General features: G+C 54.4%; 2 protein-coding genes across 2 annotated transcripts; both read left to right on the forward strand.

Moving 5' to 3' along the window:
• Nucleotides 1-509: 509 nt before the first annotated feature.
• Nucleotides 510-10,781, forward strand: LOC140263033 (zinc finger CCCH domain-containing protein 11A-like). The gene is made up of 18 exons (XM_072357766.1): nucleotides 510-773; nucleotides 1,004-1,275; nucleotides 2,036-2,186; nucleotides 4,682-4,880; nucleotides 5,087-5,206; nucleotides 5,680-5,803; nucleotides 6,211-6,408; nucleotides 6,664-6,780; nucleotides 6,969-7,049; nucleotides 7,482-7,589; nucleotides 7,804-7,866; nucleotides 8,107-8,190; nucleotides 8,486-8,983; nucleotides 9,220-9,293; nucleotides 9,403-9,559; nucleotides 9,661-9,824; nucleotides 10,203-10,270; nucleotides 10,450-10,781. Exons 2-18 carry the CDS (start codon nucleotides 1,194-1,196, stop codon nucleotides 10,712-10,714), a joined length of 2,553 nt encoding a protein of 850 aa, XP_072213867.1. The 5' UTR covers nucleotides 510-773; nucleotides 1,004-1,193; the 3' UTR covers nucleotides 10,715-10,781.
• A 681-nt stretch (nucleotides 10,782-11,462) lies between these two features.
• LOC140263058 (class I histocompatibility antigen, F10 alpha chain-like) lies at nucleotides 11,463-14,560 on the forward strand. Its single transcript, XM_072357794.1, has 8 exons — nucleotides 11,463-11,575; nucleotides 11,685-11,948; nucleotides 12,179-12,451; nucleotides 12,542-12,814; nucleotides 12,888-12,995; nucleotides 13,101-13,133; nucleotides 13,290-13,322; nucleotides 13,479-14,560. Exons 1-8 carry the CDS (start codon nucleotides 11,518-11,520, stop codon nucleotides 13,496-13,498), a joined length of 1,062 nt encoding a protein of 353 aa, XP_072213895.1. The 5' UTR covers nucleotides 11,463-11,517; the 3' UTR covers nucleotides 13,499-14,560.
• The last annotated feature ends 1,351 nt before the right edge of the window (nucleotides 14,561-15,911 follow it).

The following is a 15,911-nucleotide window of genomic DNA, read 5'->3' on the forward strand; positions in this document are numbered from 1 at the left end:
AATACCAATCGGTAAGAAGCACACAGCCCCAGTCACTACGGAAGCTGGATACTAGTTTCTGCCTTGAGATGAGCCAGAACATACGGGAATGGAAGCCACATAGGGGCAGTCCTAACAACTCCCATGATGGTGGGCGACGGGACAGCCCTGCCCACACTATGCCAATGAAATGGGGTGATGAGTGCAGGGAGGGACCAGGAAGTCTCAGCCAGCTGTAGAAGCGGTGCGGGTTGTGGTAGTTTCCGGAGTGCAGCTCTGGGGCTGTGCGACGTGCTGTGGATGCTGTGCGGGATGCTGGGGCTGCTGTGCGGCGCGTCTGGGACGGCGGGCGGTGAGTGCGGCCGGACCGGTCCCTCTCCGTGATCCCCCCCCCCTCCCCTCTGCGGTCCCCGGACCCCCCTCCGTGGTTCACGGCGCCGTACCCGCCCCTCTCGGCCGTCCCGCCCTTCGTGGTCCCCCGCCCCCCCCACCTCCGTGGTTCACGTCCCTGCTGCGCTCTGTCCCCACAGAAATCCACTCCCTGCGGTACTTTGATACCGCAATGACGGATCCCGGCCCCGGGCTGCCCTGGTTCGTGTCTGTGCGGTACGTGGACGGCGAAATCTTCGTGCACTACAACAGCACCGCACGGAGGTTCGTGCCCCGCACCGAGTGGATGGCGGCCAACATGGACCAGCAGTACTGGGATGGGCAGACGGAGATCGCACAGGGCAATGAGCAGATTGACCGCGGGAACCTGGTCATTACAGCGCGGCGCTACAACCAGAGCGGCGGTGAGCACGGCCGGCACCGCGGCTCCGTGCTGTGGGATGGGGCTCCATGGCGCAGTGCCGCCCGCACCCCCCAGGGCTGGTCCTGCCCGGCGGCACCGTCCCGGGGCTGCCCGTCACAGCCCCACCGAGCTCGGGGTGCTGCGACCCGGGGGGACCCCAACCCCATCCCCACTACAGTGGGACCCCTGGAACCGGAGGAGCCCCTCACCCCCTGCCCGGCTGTGTTTCAGGATCTCACAGGTTGCAATGGATGTTGGGCTGTGACATCCTCGAGGACGGCACCACCCGGGGGTATTATCAGTATGCCTATGATGGGAGAGACTTCATTGCCTTCGACAAAGACATGATGACGTTCACTGCGGCGGTTCCAGAGGCAGTTCCCACCAAGAGGAAGTGGGAGGAAGGTGGTGATGCTGAGGGATGGAAACATTACCTGGAGGAAACCTGTGTGCAGTGGCTGCGGAGTTACATAGAGAACAGGAGGCAGAGCTGGGGAGAACAGGTGAGGGGGCGCTGCGATGTGAGGCTGCAGGTGCTCTCCTTCCTATGCTGTTATGTGTTGCCCGCACGGCTTCCAGTGAAACAAAGTGTTGGGCTATTTTGTGCTCAGCCTGCCTGCATCCTGCTCTGTGCTGTGCTTGGGGATGGGGTGGGTGAGCGGACCTTGGCCTGGTTTGGCTGCTCAGAGTACTGAGGACACACTGCTCTCTCCTCTTCCCCTTCCCCTGCTGCTCTCTGCCCCCATGTATCCCCCCATCGTTCATCATCTCCCCTCTGTGACCCTGTGCTGATGGCTGCCTGCTCCCCATCCTGGATCAGATCTGGTTTTCCCAATAGCCATCTCTGTGTGCTGCAATGTGGTCTCCTTGGTGCTCAGCCCAGCTTCCCTGCATATCCCCACCCAACTGGGCTGACACCCAGCTTCCATAACCAACCACGCACTGAGGCTGAGCTGCCCACACCCACATCCCAACCTGCTCCTCTACAAAACATCTTCACTTAATTCAAAAGTGGAGGTACTTAATACCTTCTTTGCCTCGGTCTTCAATAGTTATGCTTGTAACTCCCTGGGAACGCAGCCCCCTACACTGGTAGACGGGAAGGGGGAACCAAAAGAGCCTTGCGTGATCCGTGATGAGATGGTTCTGGACCTACTTTGAAAGCTGAATGTTTATAAGTCCATGGGGCCGGATGGGTTGCACCCTAGAGTGCTGAGGGAGTTGGCGGATGTGGTCGCCCAACCACTGTCCATCATTTTTCAGCAGTCTTGGCTGACTGGGGATGTCCCGGTGGATTGGAGGCTGGAGAATGTGACGCCCGTCTTCAAAATGGGCCGGAAAGACGATCCTGGCAGCTACAGGCCCATCAGTCTCACCTCGGTGCCTGGGAAGGTTATGGAAAGGATCATCTCAGGTATCATCATGGACGAACTAAAGGTCAGCCAAGGGATCGGGCCTAGTCAGCATGGATTTATGAATGGTAGATCCTGCCTGACTAACCTGATTTCATTCTATGACAAGGTGACCCGCTTAGTAGATGAGGGAAAGGCTGTCGACGTGGTCTACCTGGACTTCAGTAAGGCCTTTGACACTGTCCCCCATCACATTCTGGTAGAGAAGCTGGCTGCCCGTGGTTTGGATGGGCGCACGCTCCGCTGGGTGAAGAACTGGTTGGATGGCCGGGCCCAGAGAGTTGTGGTCAATGGAGTGGAATCCAGTTGGCGGCCGGTCACAAGTGGCGTCCCCCAGGGCTCGGTGCTTGGGCCGCTTCTGTTTAACATCTTCATTGATGATTTGGATGAGGGGATTGAGTGCACCCTCAGTAAGTTCGCAAACGACACTAAGCTGGGAGGGAGTGTTGATCTGCCTGAGGGGAGAAGGGCACTACAGAGGGACCTGGATAGACTTGATCGATGGGCCATGGTTAATGGAATGAGTTTCAATAGGGCCAAGTGTCGGGTCCTGCATTTTGGTCATAACAACCCCAGGCAACCCTACAGGCTTGGGGAGGTGTGGCTGGAAAGCTCCCAGACGGAAAGGGACCTTGATGTGCTGATGGACAGTCGGCTGAAGATGAGCCAGCAGTGTGCCCAGGTGGCCAAGAGGGCCAATGGCATCCTGGCTTGTATCAAGAATGGTGTGGTGAGCAGGACTAAGGAAGTCATCCTGCCCCTGTACTCAGCATTGGTGAGGCCTCACCTCGAGTACCGTGTCCAGTTTTGGGCACCTCAGCACAAGAAGGACATGGAGGTACTGGAGCAGGTCCAGAGAAGGGCAACGAGGCTCATTAAGGGCTTGGAGAATCAGCCCTACGAGGAGAGACTAAGGAAGCTGGGGCTGTTTAGTCTGAGGAAGAGGAGGCTGAGGGGAGACCTTATTGCCGTCTGCCAGTACCTGAAAGGTTCTTACAGTGAGAGTGGGGCAGGTCTCTTCTCACTAGTGACATGTGACAGGACGAGGGGAAATGGCCTCAAGTTGCGCCAGGGCAAGTTTAGGTTGGATATTAGGAAGAACTTCTTTACAGAAAGGGTGGTTAGGTACTGGAATGGGATACACATGGTTAGGGACTGGAATGGGATACACATGGTTAGGGACTGGAGTGGGATACACATGGTTAGGGACTGGAATGGGATACACATGGTTAGGGACTGGAATGGGATACACATGGTTAGGGACTGGAATGGGCTCCCCAGGGAGGTGGTTGAATCGCCATCCCTGATGTGTTTAAGAGCCGTTTGGATGTGGTACTCAGGGATATGATTTAGCAGAGGTTTGTTGTTGTGGTGTTGTTTCGTGGTTGTTTTTTAAGAGATCGGCTACTGGTTGGGCTGCGGTTGGACTTGATGATCTTCAAGGTCTTTTCCAACCTGAGTAATTCTATGATTCTATGATTCTATGATTCAAAAGAAATACAGCTGAGTAAATGTGCTCATCTTCCTCTTGCATGTTAGTTGAAGCACACAAATAAATCCCCATCCCTTCTTGCTGTTCTCTGCAGGACAAAGGCAGGTCAGCAAACTGGAAAGTGAGAGCAGAGAATAGATGGTGCTGCTTGGTGCTCAGGAAGGCAAGCTGCAAAAGCAATGGGATGCTTGCTTTGTGCAGTCTTCTTTAGGCAAGGGTTGAGCTGATGGCAGCACTGGTGTGTGTGCACTGAGCCCCCAGCTGCTGTGACCTCAGTGTAGCTGGAATTCTTTTGCCCAGAACAAGCTTGAAATCTCACGACACGAAAACTGAACTGGCATTCTGGTGCAGAAAGACAGTCTTTCCAAATGGGAAGCAAAGTGCAAAGAGATGTGCCGAGTGCTGCGGAGTTACTCCCTGTGCACAGCTCTCAGGGCTCCGTGCTTGGTTTCTGGTTAGCATTTGGGCTGCTGTGCTAACAGATGTGTCTGGGGTTCTTTTGTTTCCAAAGGGAAGGGCTCGTAAGGAACGGAGGGCCGTGAGGTATTTCTAGTGCACTTGATGCTCCCGATTCCAGAACCCTTCCCATTGTGAGCAGAACAGAAGTGCTGAGCTGGGTGGGTGTTCCACGGTGCAGAGTCCAGAGCCGTGTTGGTGCCCGGCGTCTGTGCTGGGCAGCACTGAGGTTGTTAGGAGCATAGGAATGTGCCAGAGAGGAATCTGATGGGAAGGTACTAAAGGTAAGAAGGCAGCATTTCTATCGGGATTGGAGGAGGGAAGGAAACTTTGCTATCCAGTTGGAGGGGCTCCATTGGAGGCCTTGCAGCCGTGCACCCCCAGGGGCTCCGTGCTGAGTCAGGGTGATGTTCCTCTAGTTTGACCAGTGTTGAGGAGGGCAATGTTTGGAAACAACTGCTCCTGAGAGACTGATGGAACAAACAGGAGAAAGCTGGGAAGATGGGTGGGCATTCCTCATTCTTTTCTGCTTGTTGCTGTTTTGCTCAGGGTTCCTTTTCAACAGAAGATTTCACTGATCAAGGCAGTAGAAGACGCTCAGTGCAAGGAAGCACGAGCCAGCTCTTTGAGAGAGCAGAGGAAGAGCTGCAGAGAGATCCCCGAGAGCAGAACTGCTTCTGGGAGCTCGTCCAGCATGTCGAAGAACGGAGAGGATTGCTATTTCTACTTCTATTCCACTTGTAACAAGGTCTGCTTGGGTTGTTTCCTTCATTTCTTTCAGTTCTTCAGTTCAGAGGACGGGGTGCAATAGGTAGAAGCATTACTGATCTTGGGCAAACTAAATAACTCATTGCATTGCGCAATAGGGCAACTGGCTACAAATGAGCTCAAAGCACGGCCAGTTCTCAGGTTGTACTATTGCATTTTCCTCTCTGTGTTTCCATTGGGTTCCAGGGAGACAACTGTCGCTTCCGGCACTGTGAAGCTGCTTTGGGCAATGAAACCATCTGCACGCTGTGGAAGGAGGGCCGCTGCTTCAGGAAGGTCTGCAGGTTCAGGCACATGAAGATCCAGGTGAGTGTTGGCTGCTCAGAGTTCATCACCAAACCCACTTCTCATTGCTTCAGCTGGGCTGAATGGGCTTGTGCAGATTAGGTTCATTTGCTTTGAAGTGAGGATGGTTCCTATTGTGAAGAGGGGGCTGGGAGGAAGCAGAGGGAAGAGAGCTCAATGGCATTGGTAAATCGGAGCAGGACATTTCTGTAGTAGATCCCAACAGTGTTCTCTCCACAGCTGCTAAAGAAGCACATGCATCAGACAGGCATTCTGCAAGGTGTGTTAGTTGAAGCCCTTCTCAACTGGTGTCCTCACCCACAGCATGCTAGGAAAGCTGAGTGAGCGCGGTGCTCCCAGCCTGCGCACGCTTCAGAGTGGTGTTGGAGTGCTGCTTTGTGGCAGTCTGCTCACTGGCATCATCTGCAGCTCAGTCTCCCTTTGCAAATCTGAGGTCCGCATGACCAGCAGCTTTTCTTCCTTTCCGTCCTCAGAAAAAACGCAGTGAGATTCCCTGCTACTGGGAGAACCAGCCAGGAGGCTGCCAGAAATCCAACTGTGCCTTTCATCACACCAAGGGACGGCACCTCAATGGGCTTTTCTTACCACCCAGCCAAAGTGAGTTGGTCTTGGTTAGGGACGAAAGATGAACTCTATTGCTCACAGGTGGGTGTAGTGTGGTCAAGAGTGCCAGGGAACGTTCATGGTGAGCTGATAGATGGGTGCCCAGCTGAACTTTGGGTGCTTCTGAGAGTTCAGTTTTGTCTTGCCTGCTCGGCTTATCTCTGCTCCTGTGGCCTTTGCCTTGCAGGTTGTTTGCCTGCAATGAAGCTTTGACTGGGTGACAGGGAGATGAATGTTGTGTAGGGGGGGATTTCTTTCTTCCCAGAGCAGCCGGGTGGATGGGCAACTGGAGACTCAGCATTGATCCGTGCGGGTTTTCAGCCTTGCCTGCCATCTTTGTGCAGTGCTTGTAAGGTTAGGATGCAAGGTTTCCATTCCTGATGATCCTTTCCTTCCTGTAGCTCCGCTGCCAAGTCCAGCAGAGTCTGCAGGCGACGATCTGAAGGCAGCTCAGCCAACACTGCAGCAGAGCAAGCTTTCCGTGCAGTCCAATCCCTCTCCACAGTTGAGGGCAGTGATGGAAGGGGACAACTCCAAGGATGTCCCAAGCCCTACACATCCTCCAGCTGGAATCAATGCTGCAGATGGTGATGCTGATGGTGAGTGTGGTTGCTGCTGCTTTGGATCTTGAATGTGGCTTTTGATCTTATGGTTGGAATCTTAGACTGCTTCTGTGGGTTTACCAGGTAAGTACGGCTGTTGAAATAAGGAACCCAGCTGTAATCACTTATGTTTGTCCTTAAGAATATGAACTGTGGGCTGAAGTGTCATTGTATGAGCTGCATAAAGGTGGGAAATCTGATTGAATTCCTACTGCGTAACTGAAGAGGCTGATTGTTTCTTTCCCTCTCCAGACCAGCTTGCTGAGAAGGGAGAAGAAACAAAACCAGCTGTCCAGCAACCAGCTGAAGAAAAGCAGGATGGATTGCAGATCATTTCCACTGGGAAATCAAATGCTGATACCAAACAAGGTATTCCAGGATGAATCAGAAGAACTTGCCAATTCACTCCAAAGCAATTCATTGCACAAACACAACAGAACGTAGGGTTGCTGACAGGGTTTCTTATGGCTGCTTCTGAGCAGGAGGCAGTTTGCAGAGCTGTGGTCCTCAGCGTGTGCCTCTGTCCCTCAGTCTCATTCACTGCTCTGTGTTCCCAGATGACACTTTGAATGCTGGAATCAAAACACCTGAAGGAACCAAAGGGAAGAAACAAAAGGACAAAAGAAAACAACCAAGCGGTGAGTTCATGTGCCCTACTTTGTGATCCTTCTGATCAGAGCCAGATAGCTGGCACTGTGTTGGGGAATAGAGCCGTTCACAGAAGGGAACCTTGATCTTGCACTGCTGGTTTTGGAGCAGCAGTTGCTGGTGGCTGGGAGCTACATGAGAGATAGACTTGGATTTTTAGCTGGGGGTATCGAGCTACTTCAGCATGCAACGTGGTGTTTGAGATCCAGACAGCTGCTCTTCTAGATGGGAACTGCAAGAGCAAATTGGAGGCCAATTAGTCACCTCTCTTATGGACGTGCAGTGGTTGTTGCGTATTGGACAGCGATGAGTAACAAATGCGCTTTGGTCTTTGTGACGGTTCTGTCAGGTTGGTTTTTGTTGTTGGCAGTGGCTTTTCTTTTCCTGGTTGTAAACACTGTCTGTTTGTTCCCTTGGATCAGAAGGGCCTTCAGGAGTTCCTGCTCATCCGCTCCAATCTCGGGCTGTTCCTGTGCCAGAGGAGAAGGTGCGGACAGTGGTCAGAACTGTGACGCTGTCTGCAAAGCAGGGTAATGCTGAGTACCTTTGTTTGCATTTGGTGGCTCCTAAGTGGGATGGATCAATAACGGTCAAGGTAGTTGGGCCATGTTAGTCTGCTGGTGCTGCTGTCCAAGTGGTGTCTTTTGGGTGTATGTTTGTTGGGTGGGCAATGAGCTGACAGGACAGTCATTCTGTTGGCTGCTGGTTTCTGTCAAAGAAGCCCTTTGTTTTCCTTTGTTTTAGGGCAGGAGCTCGTGGTTCGATTGAATCCTGCTGAGAAACCTGGAAAACGGAAATCCTCTGTAGGTAAGGGCTGCTTGTGAGCTGTTGTTTGGCTGCCTGCACGTCAATGGGAGGGCATGGCTGAAGGAGGAGGGAGGAAAGTGTGTGGTGGGTCTGTGATGACTCCAAGTGGCACACAAGTGTAGCAGCTGAAAGGTGAATCTGAGAACATCCCCTTGGAAGAAACCAAGTTTGTGGTTGACTGTTGTAGAAACCTTTCTCCCAAGAAATGAGCTGAGGAATGTTGTTGTTTTCTCTCTGTAGCTGATGTCAGCGGCCTTCCGCTGAAGCGCAGCCTTGCAGAAAGGCTGGGGAAGAGGATCAAGGTTGACAGAGCAGCAAGGAGAGGTAAATGGTCGTCTGTGTTTGCTGCACAGATTCTCTAGGCTTTCTGCTTCTTCTTTCCTGGCAGCGTTCTCTTTGCGTGCTTGCTGAGCTCTTCATCCCTGGGATCTGAACTTCTTTTTCCTGCCCCGTTTGGAAACGGGAGCACAGAGCTGGCATTGCTGCAGCATCCCTGCTTTGTTCTGCTCTGTAGTTGAAGGCGTGAAGTCTCTGAAGGAGAGACAGGGCCGTACTAGTGCTCAGACAGATCATAAGCAGGTATGACATCCTTGCGCTTCTCCTTTCTTGCTGCTGACAGAGAAGGGTGCCAAGCCAGCAGGGGAGATCCACGTGAAAACTCTGGAAGAGATCCGTCTTGAGAGAGCTCATCAGCGAGGAGAAAGCCCAGCTGCCCCCCAGGCAGAAGGGTGCTGTAAGGTGGAGGATCCCAGCTCCGGGCTGAGGCCTTCCCCTGCAGTTCCCATGCAAACCTTGTCGGAAGGCCTGGCTGAAAGGAAACACAAAGGGCTGGAAGAAGAGAAGCCAAAAGGAGAAGAGCTGCTGCCTGAGAAGAGAGCTGAGGGTGAGCGCAAGAAGCGGAGACTTGTCCGTCCATCTGTGCCTGGCCAAGTGAAACTGGAAGAGCCAGCGCGTCCAATCAAGGCATTGGAAGAAGTGCGTATGAAAAGCTTGGAAGAAATCAAGCAGGAGAAAGCCCTGCGGATGCAGCAGAGCGGGGACAAGGTGCCAGCAGCAGCAGCACAGCCCGGGCCTGCCCCAGCAGGGAGGAAGTTGCTGCGCATCACAAAGCCAGCAGGTAACCAGCTGCTTTACTGTCTGCTCTGCTCAAGTGCTGCCCCTGTCAAGCAAATGGAGTTGGCTTCCAACTGCCTGGGCTCTTTCTTACCAAATGCTTGGGTAATGTCTGGACTGCTGCTGTCTCCTCTCTCTGTGCTTTGGTATTGAATGGGAGGCAATAAGAAGATGGAGGAAACATGGGCACTCAGGTTTCTTGATGTTGACCAAGGGATTTTCTTTTTCCTTGTTTGAAAGCACCTGGAAGAGAAGAGGAAAAGACTGTGGAACAGAGCAGGGCTTCTCCCAAAGCTGTCTCTGCACCCGCAGAGGTGAGTCCCCTTTGTTAATTGCACACGTTTGAAACAGTGTTCCAGTGTTTCCTTCATACACTCTCCCTGGTGTTTGTTCTTAGTTTGCACTTGCTGTATTTCTTTGTAGCCCTCGGATCAGAGTACACCAAATTCTAAGGCTCAAGCCAAGAGCCTCGAGGGGACAAGAAAGGAGAAGCTGCAACTGAGAGAAGCAGAGAAGCTGAAGGAGGACGTGGCTGCTGTGCCGGCTGCTGTGCCATCTGCTGCTGAAGAACCAGTCCAAGGTAAAGGTCTAGAGGGACCGTGTGTTGCTTTCTCCTGCTGTAGGGCTGTTTCCCTTGTCCTCTGGAGGCACAATGGTAGCCGCTGTCTCTTCTTCCTGTAGCCAAGTGCCAGGTGTGTGTGAAGCCTTGGGATGGCAAAGCCAGCACCCCCAGGAAGCGAGCATGGAAGCGGAAGGCTGCTGAGATCTCTCGCTCTGCTGTGGCAGCTGGGAAGCCTCTGAGTAGCACTGAAGATGAGGAGCCTCCAGCTAAAAAAGCAGCTTTGGTAAGGAGGGGAGGAAGCGTCAGTGCTGTCCTGGTCAGGCTCAGCCTGAGATGCGAGTGCTGCAGAAAGGGTGGAGAACTGAAAGGTTGTGCAGGTTTCCTTGCAAAGCAGTGGCTGTGTGCAGGATGCTGGCTGAATGGCAGTGTGTGCACAATGCTCTGCAGCCCTGGGATTCCTGTGTGGCGTGAAGGGATTGGTCCATTCCTGCTGCGTTGTTGCAAAGAGCTGAGGTGCTCTGCAGCCTTCCCGTGGTTGTTGACGTCCTTCAGGAGCCCCTTGGCCCCCCGTGTTGGGTTCAGGCTCAGCAGTGCTGAAGGAGAAGCGCTGCAGAGGAAGGATCTCCTGAGGAATCCTTGACTTTGTCTTCCTTCTTGCCAGGCTGCTGCTCCAGCCCTGCCGGAGGTCAGCCTGCTCACCAAGCCTGGCACAGAGAAACCCCCCAGCAGGTGAGGAGCACAACTTCTTTTGCTTAAGCACTTTGTCTTGCCGTCAGCCAGAAACTCTTTGGTGTGTGGGAAGGATCAGGGGGTTGGGCTCAAGAATGCCCAAATCCAACACAGGAATAATAAGTACCTCCAGTTAAGAGATGTTGTGTGCTGATTGTTCTCCTCCTTGTTCTCCCAAGCCTGGAACTGCAGCTGGGAAGCCAAGCAGACTGTGTGGAGCAGTCGGAGGACTCGAGTTCAGCTTCAGCTTCTTCCCAATCGGTGGCCAAAGCGCAGCAGCTGAGCTCCACTGGGGCTGGGAAGACCCCCTTATCTGTAGAAGATGACTTGGAAAAGTTCATGGGGGAAATCTCAGGAGGGAACCTGGAAGCAGAAATTGGCTTGGACCCAGGGAAGGATGTGGATGAGCTCCTTCTTGAACTTGATGAGATGATTGACAGTTGAACTGCGTAGTCTTATAGTATATAGTATAAAAACACAATAAAAACCTTTTCTTTGTGGTTGGATACCCCAGGGTGTTGCTTTTCTAAAGGATCCAGGAGTTCTGCCAGCTCTTGAGTTTGGTTTGTGTCTGCTTTTGTTTTGGACTTGAATCCTTTCAATCAACTTTATGACAACGTGGGGGTGGGAGGGAGCAGAATTCTTCTGGTACTTTGGACCAAATGTGGCACCAAGGATGAGGGATGGGCGGGTGCAGCCCTGCCTTGCAGTTATCAGCAGTGATGCAGCAGCAGTGTGTTGGAATCCATTGTTGTTTCTGCATTTAGAATAAGATGACAATCTTTTATATCAAGGTCTCATGATATAAGTGAAGCAATTTGTAGTTCTTAGGTGGAACTCATAGGTACAAAGGGATACCGTTCTGACCAAAAATGATTGAGGATGTTTCCAACAAATGGAATGCAGAACGACTCCTCCTCACTGCCCCCGTCCCTGAGGACAGACGGTCCCTCGGTCCCCCCGGGGTAGGGACAAGGCCGGGGTGCGGACAAAGCCCGGGTGCCCCCCGGTGCTCGGTGGGCAGGGGGTTTCCCACACCGCGGCCGTCCCAGCCCCGCAAACGCACCGCTCAGCGCTTTCGCTTCTCAACCTGCAAGAGCGCATTCTGCCTGACTCCCGGTGACGTCACGCACGCTCACGTTCACCATTGGCGAGGTAGAGGCGGAGAAGCCAATGGGAGTGCGGAGTGCGGAGAGGATCCGGGAAGTCCCAAAAGCTGAAGGTGCGTCGGTTCCCGGAGCTCAACGATGTGGCTGTGCGGGATGCTGGGGCTGCTGCTGTGCGCCGTGTGCGGGGCGGCGGGCGGTGAGTGCGGCCGGACCGGGACCCCTCCGTCCCCGTAACCCCACCCCGGGGCTGTGCCCGTGGGACCCCCACCCGCGGCTCACGGCCCCGCTGCGCTCCGGCCCCGCAGAGCTCCATTCCCTGCGTTACTTCCACACCGCGATGACGGATCCCGGCCCCGGGCTGCCCTGGTACGTGATTGTGGGGTACGTGGACGGCGAAATCTTCGTGCACTACAACAGCTCCGCGCGAATGTGCGTGCCCCGCACCGAGTGGACGGTGGCCAATATGGACCAGCAGTACTGGGATGAGAGGACGGAGAACGCGCAGAGATCTGAGCAGATTAACCGCGTGAGCCTGGTCAATTTAGCACGGCGCTACAACCAGAGCGGCGGTGAGCACGGCCGGCACCGCGGCTCCGTGCTGTGGGATGGGGCTCCATGGCGCAGTGCCGCCCGCACCCCCCAGGGCTGGTCCTGCCCGGCGGCACCGTCCCGGGGCTGCCCGTCACAGCCCCACCGAGCTCGGGGTGCTGCGACCCGGGGGGACCCCAACCCCATCCCCACTACAGTGGGACCCCTGGAGCCGGAGGAGCCCCTCACCCCCTGCCCGGCTGTGTTTCAGGGTCTCACGCATGGCAGCGGATGTTTGGCTGTGACATCCTCGAGGACGGCACCGCCCGGGGTTACTATCAGGAGGCCTATGATGGGAGAGACTTCATTGCCTTTGACAAAGACACGATGACGTTCACTGCGGCGGTTCCAGAGGCAGTTTCCACCAAGAGGAAGTGGGAGGAAGGTGGTTATGCTGAGAGATGGAAACATTACCTGGTGGAAACCTGTCCGCAGCGGCTACGGAGATATGTAGAGAACAGGAAGGCAGAGCTGGGGAGGACAGGTGAGGGGGGGGCTGCGATGTGAGGCTGGAGGAGTGGCGGGGGCTCAGCGTGAGGAGCTCAGCCCGGCCCTCACTGCCGCCCACCTTCAGAGCAACCCGAGGTGCGAGTGTGGGGGAAGGAGGCCGACGGGATCCTGACCTTGTCCTGCCGCGCTCACGGCTTCTACCCGCGGCCCATCGCCGTCAGCTGGGTGAAGGACGGCGCGGTGCTGGGCCAGGACACCCACTCGGGGGGCATCGTGCCCAACAGCGACGGCACCTACCACACCTGGGTCACCATCGAGGCGCTGCCGGGGGACGGGGACAAGTACCAGTGCCGCGTGGAGCACGCCAGCCTGCCCCAGCCCGGCCTCTACTCGTGGGGTGAGTGAGGGGATGTGGGGCTGGGGGGCTGCGGGCTGCCCCTTCCCCTGCTGACGGCCCTGCCTTCCCCCAGAGCGGTCACAGTCCATCTTGGTGCCCATCGTGGTGGGGGTGGTCGTCGCCATTGTGGTCATCGCCATCGTGACTGGTGTTGGATTCATGATCTACCGAAACCATGCAGGTAAAATTGGAGACGTGGTGGGGACTAGGGTGATTTGTGGCTCCCTCAGAAGCCCCCAGACTGGTTGTGATGTGAAGCTGTGCTGATGCATCTCTCTGTCTGCAGGGAAGAAGGAGAAAGGCTACAACATGGCTCCCAGTGAGTGATGAGGGCAGCGCTGTCCCCCACCTCTGCCCGGTGCCAGGGCAGCATTGGGGTCCCCACTTTCTCCCAGGGTTCCCCTTCCTGGTGCTCGGGGCTGCTCCATGCCCCACAGTGAGCACAGGGCTGGGGCTCATGGCTCTTCTCTTACAGGCCAGGATGGTGCATCCAGCAGCTCATGCACAGGTGTGTGTGGGGCTGGGGGTTTGGAGATGTCCCTGTGCTCCTTGTGGTGCTGCACCAGGGCTGGGCTGCACTGTGACTCTGCAGGGAGGCGCCCATAGCAAATGGTTGGGATGTGAACACGGCCCTATAGGACACCATCTCTTCTCCTCCACACAGGGAGCAACCCCACCATCTGAGTGCTGTGCTTCAGCCTGCAAGGAGCCAACTGGCCACACGAGCACTTGGGATTGGTGATGAACACAGCCTCATCCTCTCTACCTCTCACATCTCGCTCTGCTTCCTATGCTGTTATGCTTTGTCTGTGCTGCTTCCTGTGACATATAGTGTTGGGTTGTTCTGTGCTCAGCCTGCCTGCATTCTGCTCTGTGCTGAGTACCCCCTGCCCTCTCCTCTTCCCCTTCCCCTGCTGCTCCCTGCCCCATGTTTCCCCCCATCCCTCATCACCTCCCCTTTGTGACCCCATGTTGATGGCTGCCTGCTCCCCATCCTGTCTTTCCCAATAGCCATCCCTGTGTGCTGGAATGTGATCTCCTTGGTGCTCCTCCCACCTGTCCCTACACATACCCACCACGTGTTTGTTCATCAGCACTTTCCCTCTCACCCCCCATCCTGCTGCCTTTCCAATCCTCACCCACAACCTTACCCACTCCACATCCCTCCTCTCTCCCTTCCCTGGGCTCTCGTGTCCCTGCTGTGTCCCCTCTGGCTCCATGAGCCGACCATATTGTACCCCACACCCAAATAAATTATTGTTTGCTGCCCTCCAGCTCTCTTCTGGTTCTTTTCTTCCCCCCGTTTGTTGTTGTTGGGAGCTCAGCTCTTCCTGCTTGTGGTGCTGGGCGTCCCTCCCTCTCCCTGCGCTTCTTACATCACCGGCACTCACCGCCCGGCTACAAACACGCGGCTTTATTCCCTCTTCTGCGTCCCACCCCCATCCCTGGTGGCACTCAGTGGTGTTGTAATACAAGAAGAATTTCACAGAGCAGCAGCCATGGATCAAAATAAGGACTTGACAGAGCGGCAGCTGTGGAGCAGGATAAACAGCATGAGAACGAAGGACACCTCTAGGAAAGGAATGAATGGCTCATGGCTTTGAAGGGGGCTTTTAGGGTTGTTATTGCAGTAGCTTTTCTCCAGTCAGTGTGTGTGATTTTTGGATGCCCTCCTCTGTCTGCTCAAAAGTTTGTCTTTTAGGGCAATAAAGGTATGAAGCTATATGTAACCATATTGGTGTGTGGCTGTCCCAGCACACTGACCTTTTGCCTTCAGGTTCAACAACAATTGGTGCCCAACGTGGGGCAGCACACTTTTATGTTTGGAGCTCAGCGCTTCACTGAAGCAACAGGAGAGTGAAGTCGGAGGAGCCGGGACCTGAGCTGGTCTGGTGAGGTCTCGAAGCACCATCAGGAGCATAGATGGTGGGTGAACTGCAAGAGGACAGCGCTGCAGCAGACAGCTGGCTCAGGCAGCATAAAGCTGTAAGTGTTGTGGTAGCTGGTATCGGGGTCGCCACCTGTTCTCTGCAAGCCACGATGCTGTGGGAAGCTGCGGAGGAATTGCTCAAATGTATTCTCTCTAAGAGAAGGGAGCAGGTATCTCCTAAATGCATATCCGAGCTGGTACAATGGGCTCGTAAGAATGGACACCTTCAGCAGGTGGCACTGATGTTCAGTGTAGTCGAATGGCGAGAAATAGGGGGGACCATATGTGGGACTTTGTTATCTCTGAAAGGAAAGAATAGAAGTACTTGCAGGGCTTGGGTCCTACGTGGAAGCTGATTCTAAATACACTGAAGAATATGCAAGCCGAGCGGCAGATCGCTGCTGCTGCGGTACAAGCTCTATCTGGGACTAGTGTTCAGTCAAGGTCAGAGATGCAATATTGGAGGGACAGTGGCAAGTTGTGTTTCAGCTCGCTTGCCCGGTGAAAGACGGTCAGCAGGGAGCTGCTCGATGGGAAGTGCATGACTGGAAAGTGTTACAACAGGCTGGTAAGACTGTGACTGACTATGGGATGCAATCTGAAGCTTCTAAGGCCAATCATTCAATGGATTTTCACTGAGGTTGTTCCAATGCCACCAGAGGCTTGTAATCTTGGGCGGTTGTTACTGACACCATCAGGATACTTGTTTGTTCAGGAATGGACGTCTCTGCAGCCTGCACATTACTGCGCTATAGACAAGGATGGAGTGGCAACTCGAACTTTGCTCCAAGAATGGGGGGTTAAACATGTTACAGGCATTGCTCATTCTCCCACTGGACAAGCTCTCATTGAACACGCTCAACAAACACTGAAATCCATTCTTATTAAACAAATAAGGGGGAATACGGGAGACACACTATGAGAAACATTATGTAAGGCTTTGCTTGTGCTGAATATTATGAACCATGATCATACAGATACAGCTCGTGGTTTGTCATTTTGGGGCTTCCCCAATGCTCAAGGAACAGCCTATGGTTCATGTTTGGAATATGGCCACAGGACTTTGGGACTGTCCCCTACCACTGACAACTTGGGGTTGTGAATATGCTCGTATTTCCACAGGGACTGGCCCTACGTGTGTTCCAGCATGATATGTTCAGCCTCATC

The sequence above is a fragment of the Excalfactoria chinensis genome, chromosome 27 (genome assembly GCF_039878825.1).
Source record: "Excalfactoria chinensis isolate bCotChi1 chromosome 27, bCotChi1.hap2, whole genome shotgun sequence".
NCBI lineage: Eukaryota > Metazoa > Chordata > Aves > Galliformes > Phasianidae > Excalfactoria > Excalfactoria chinensis.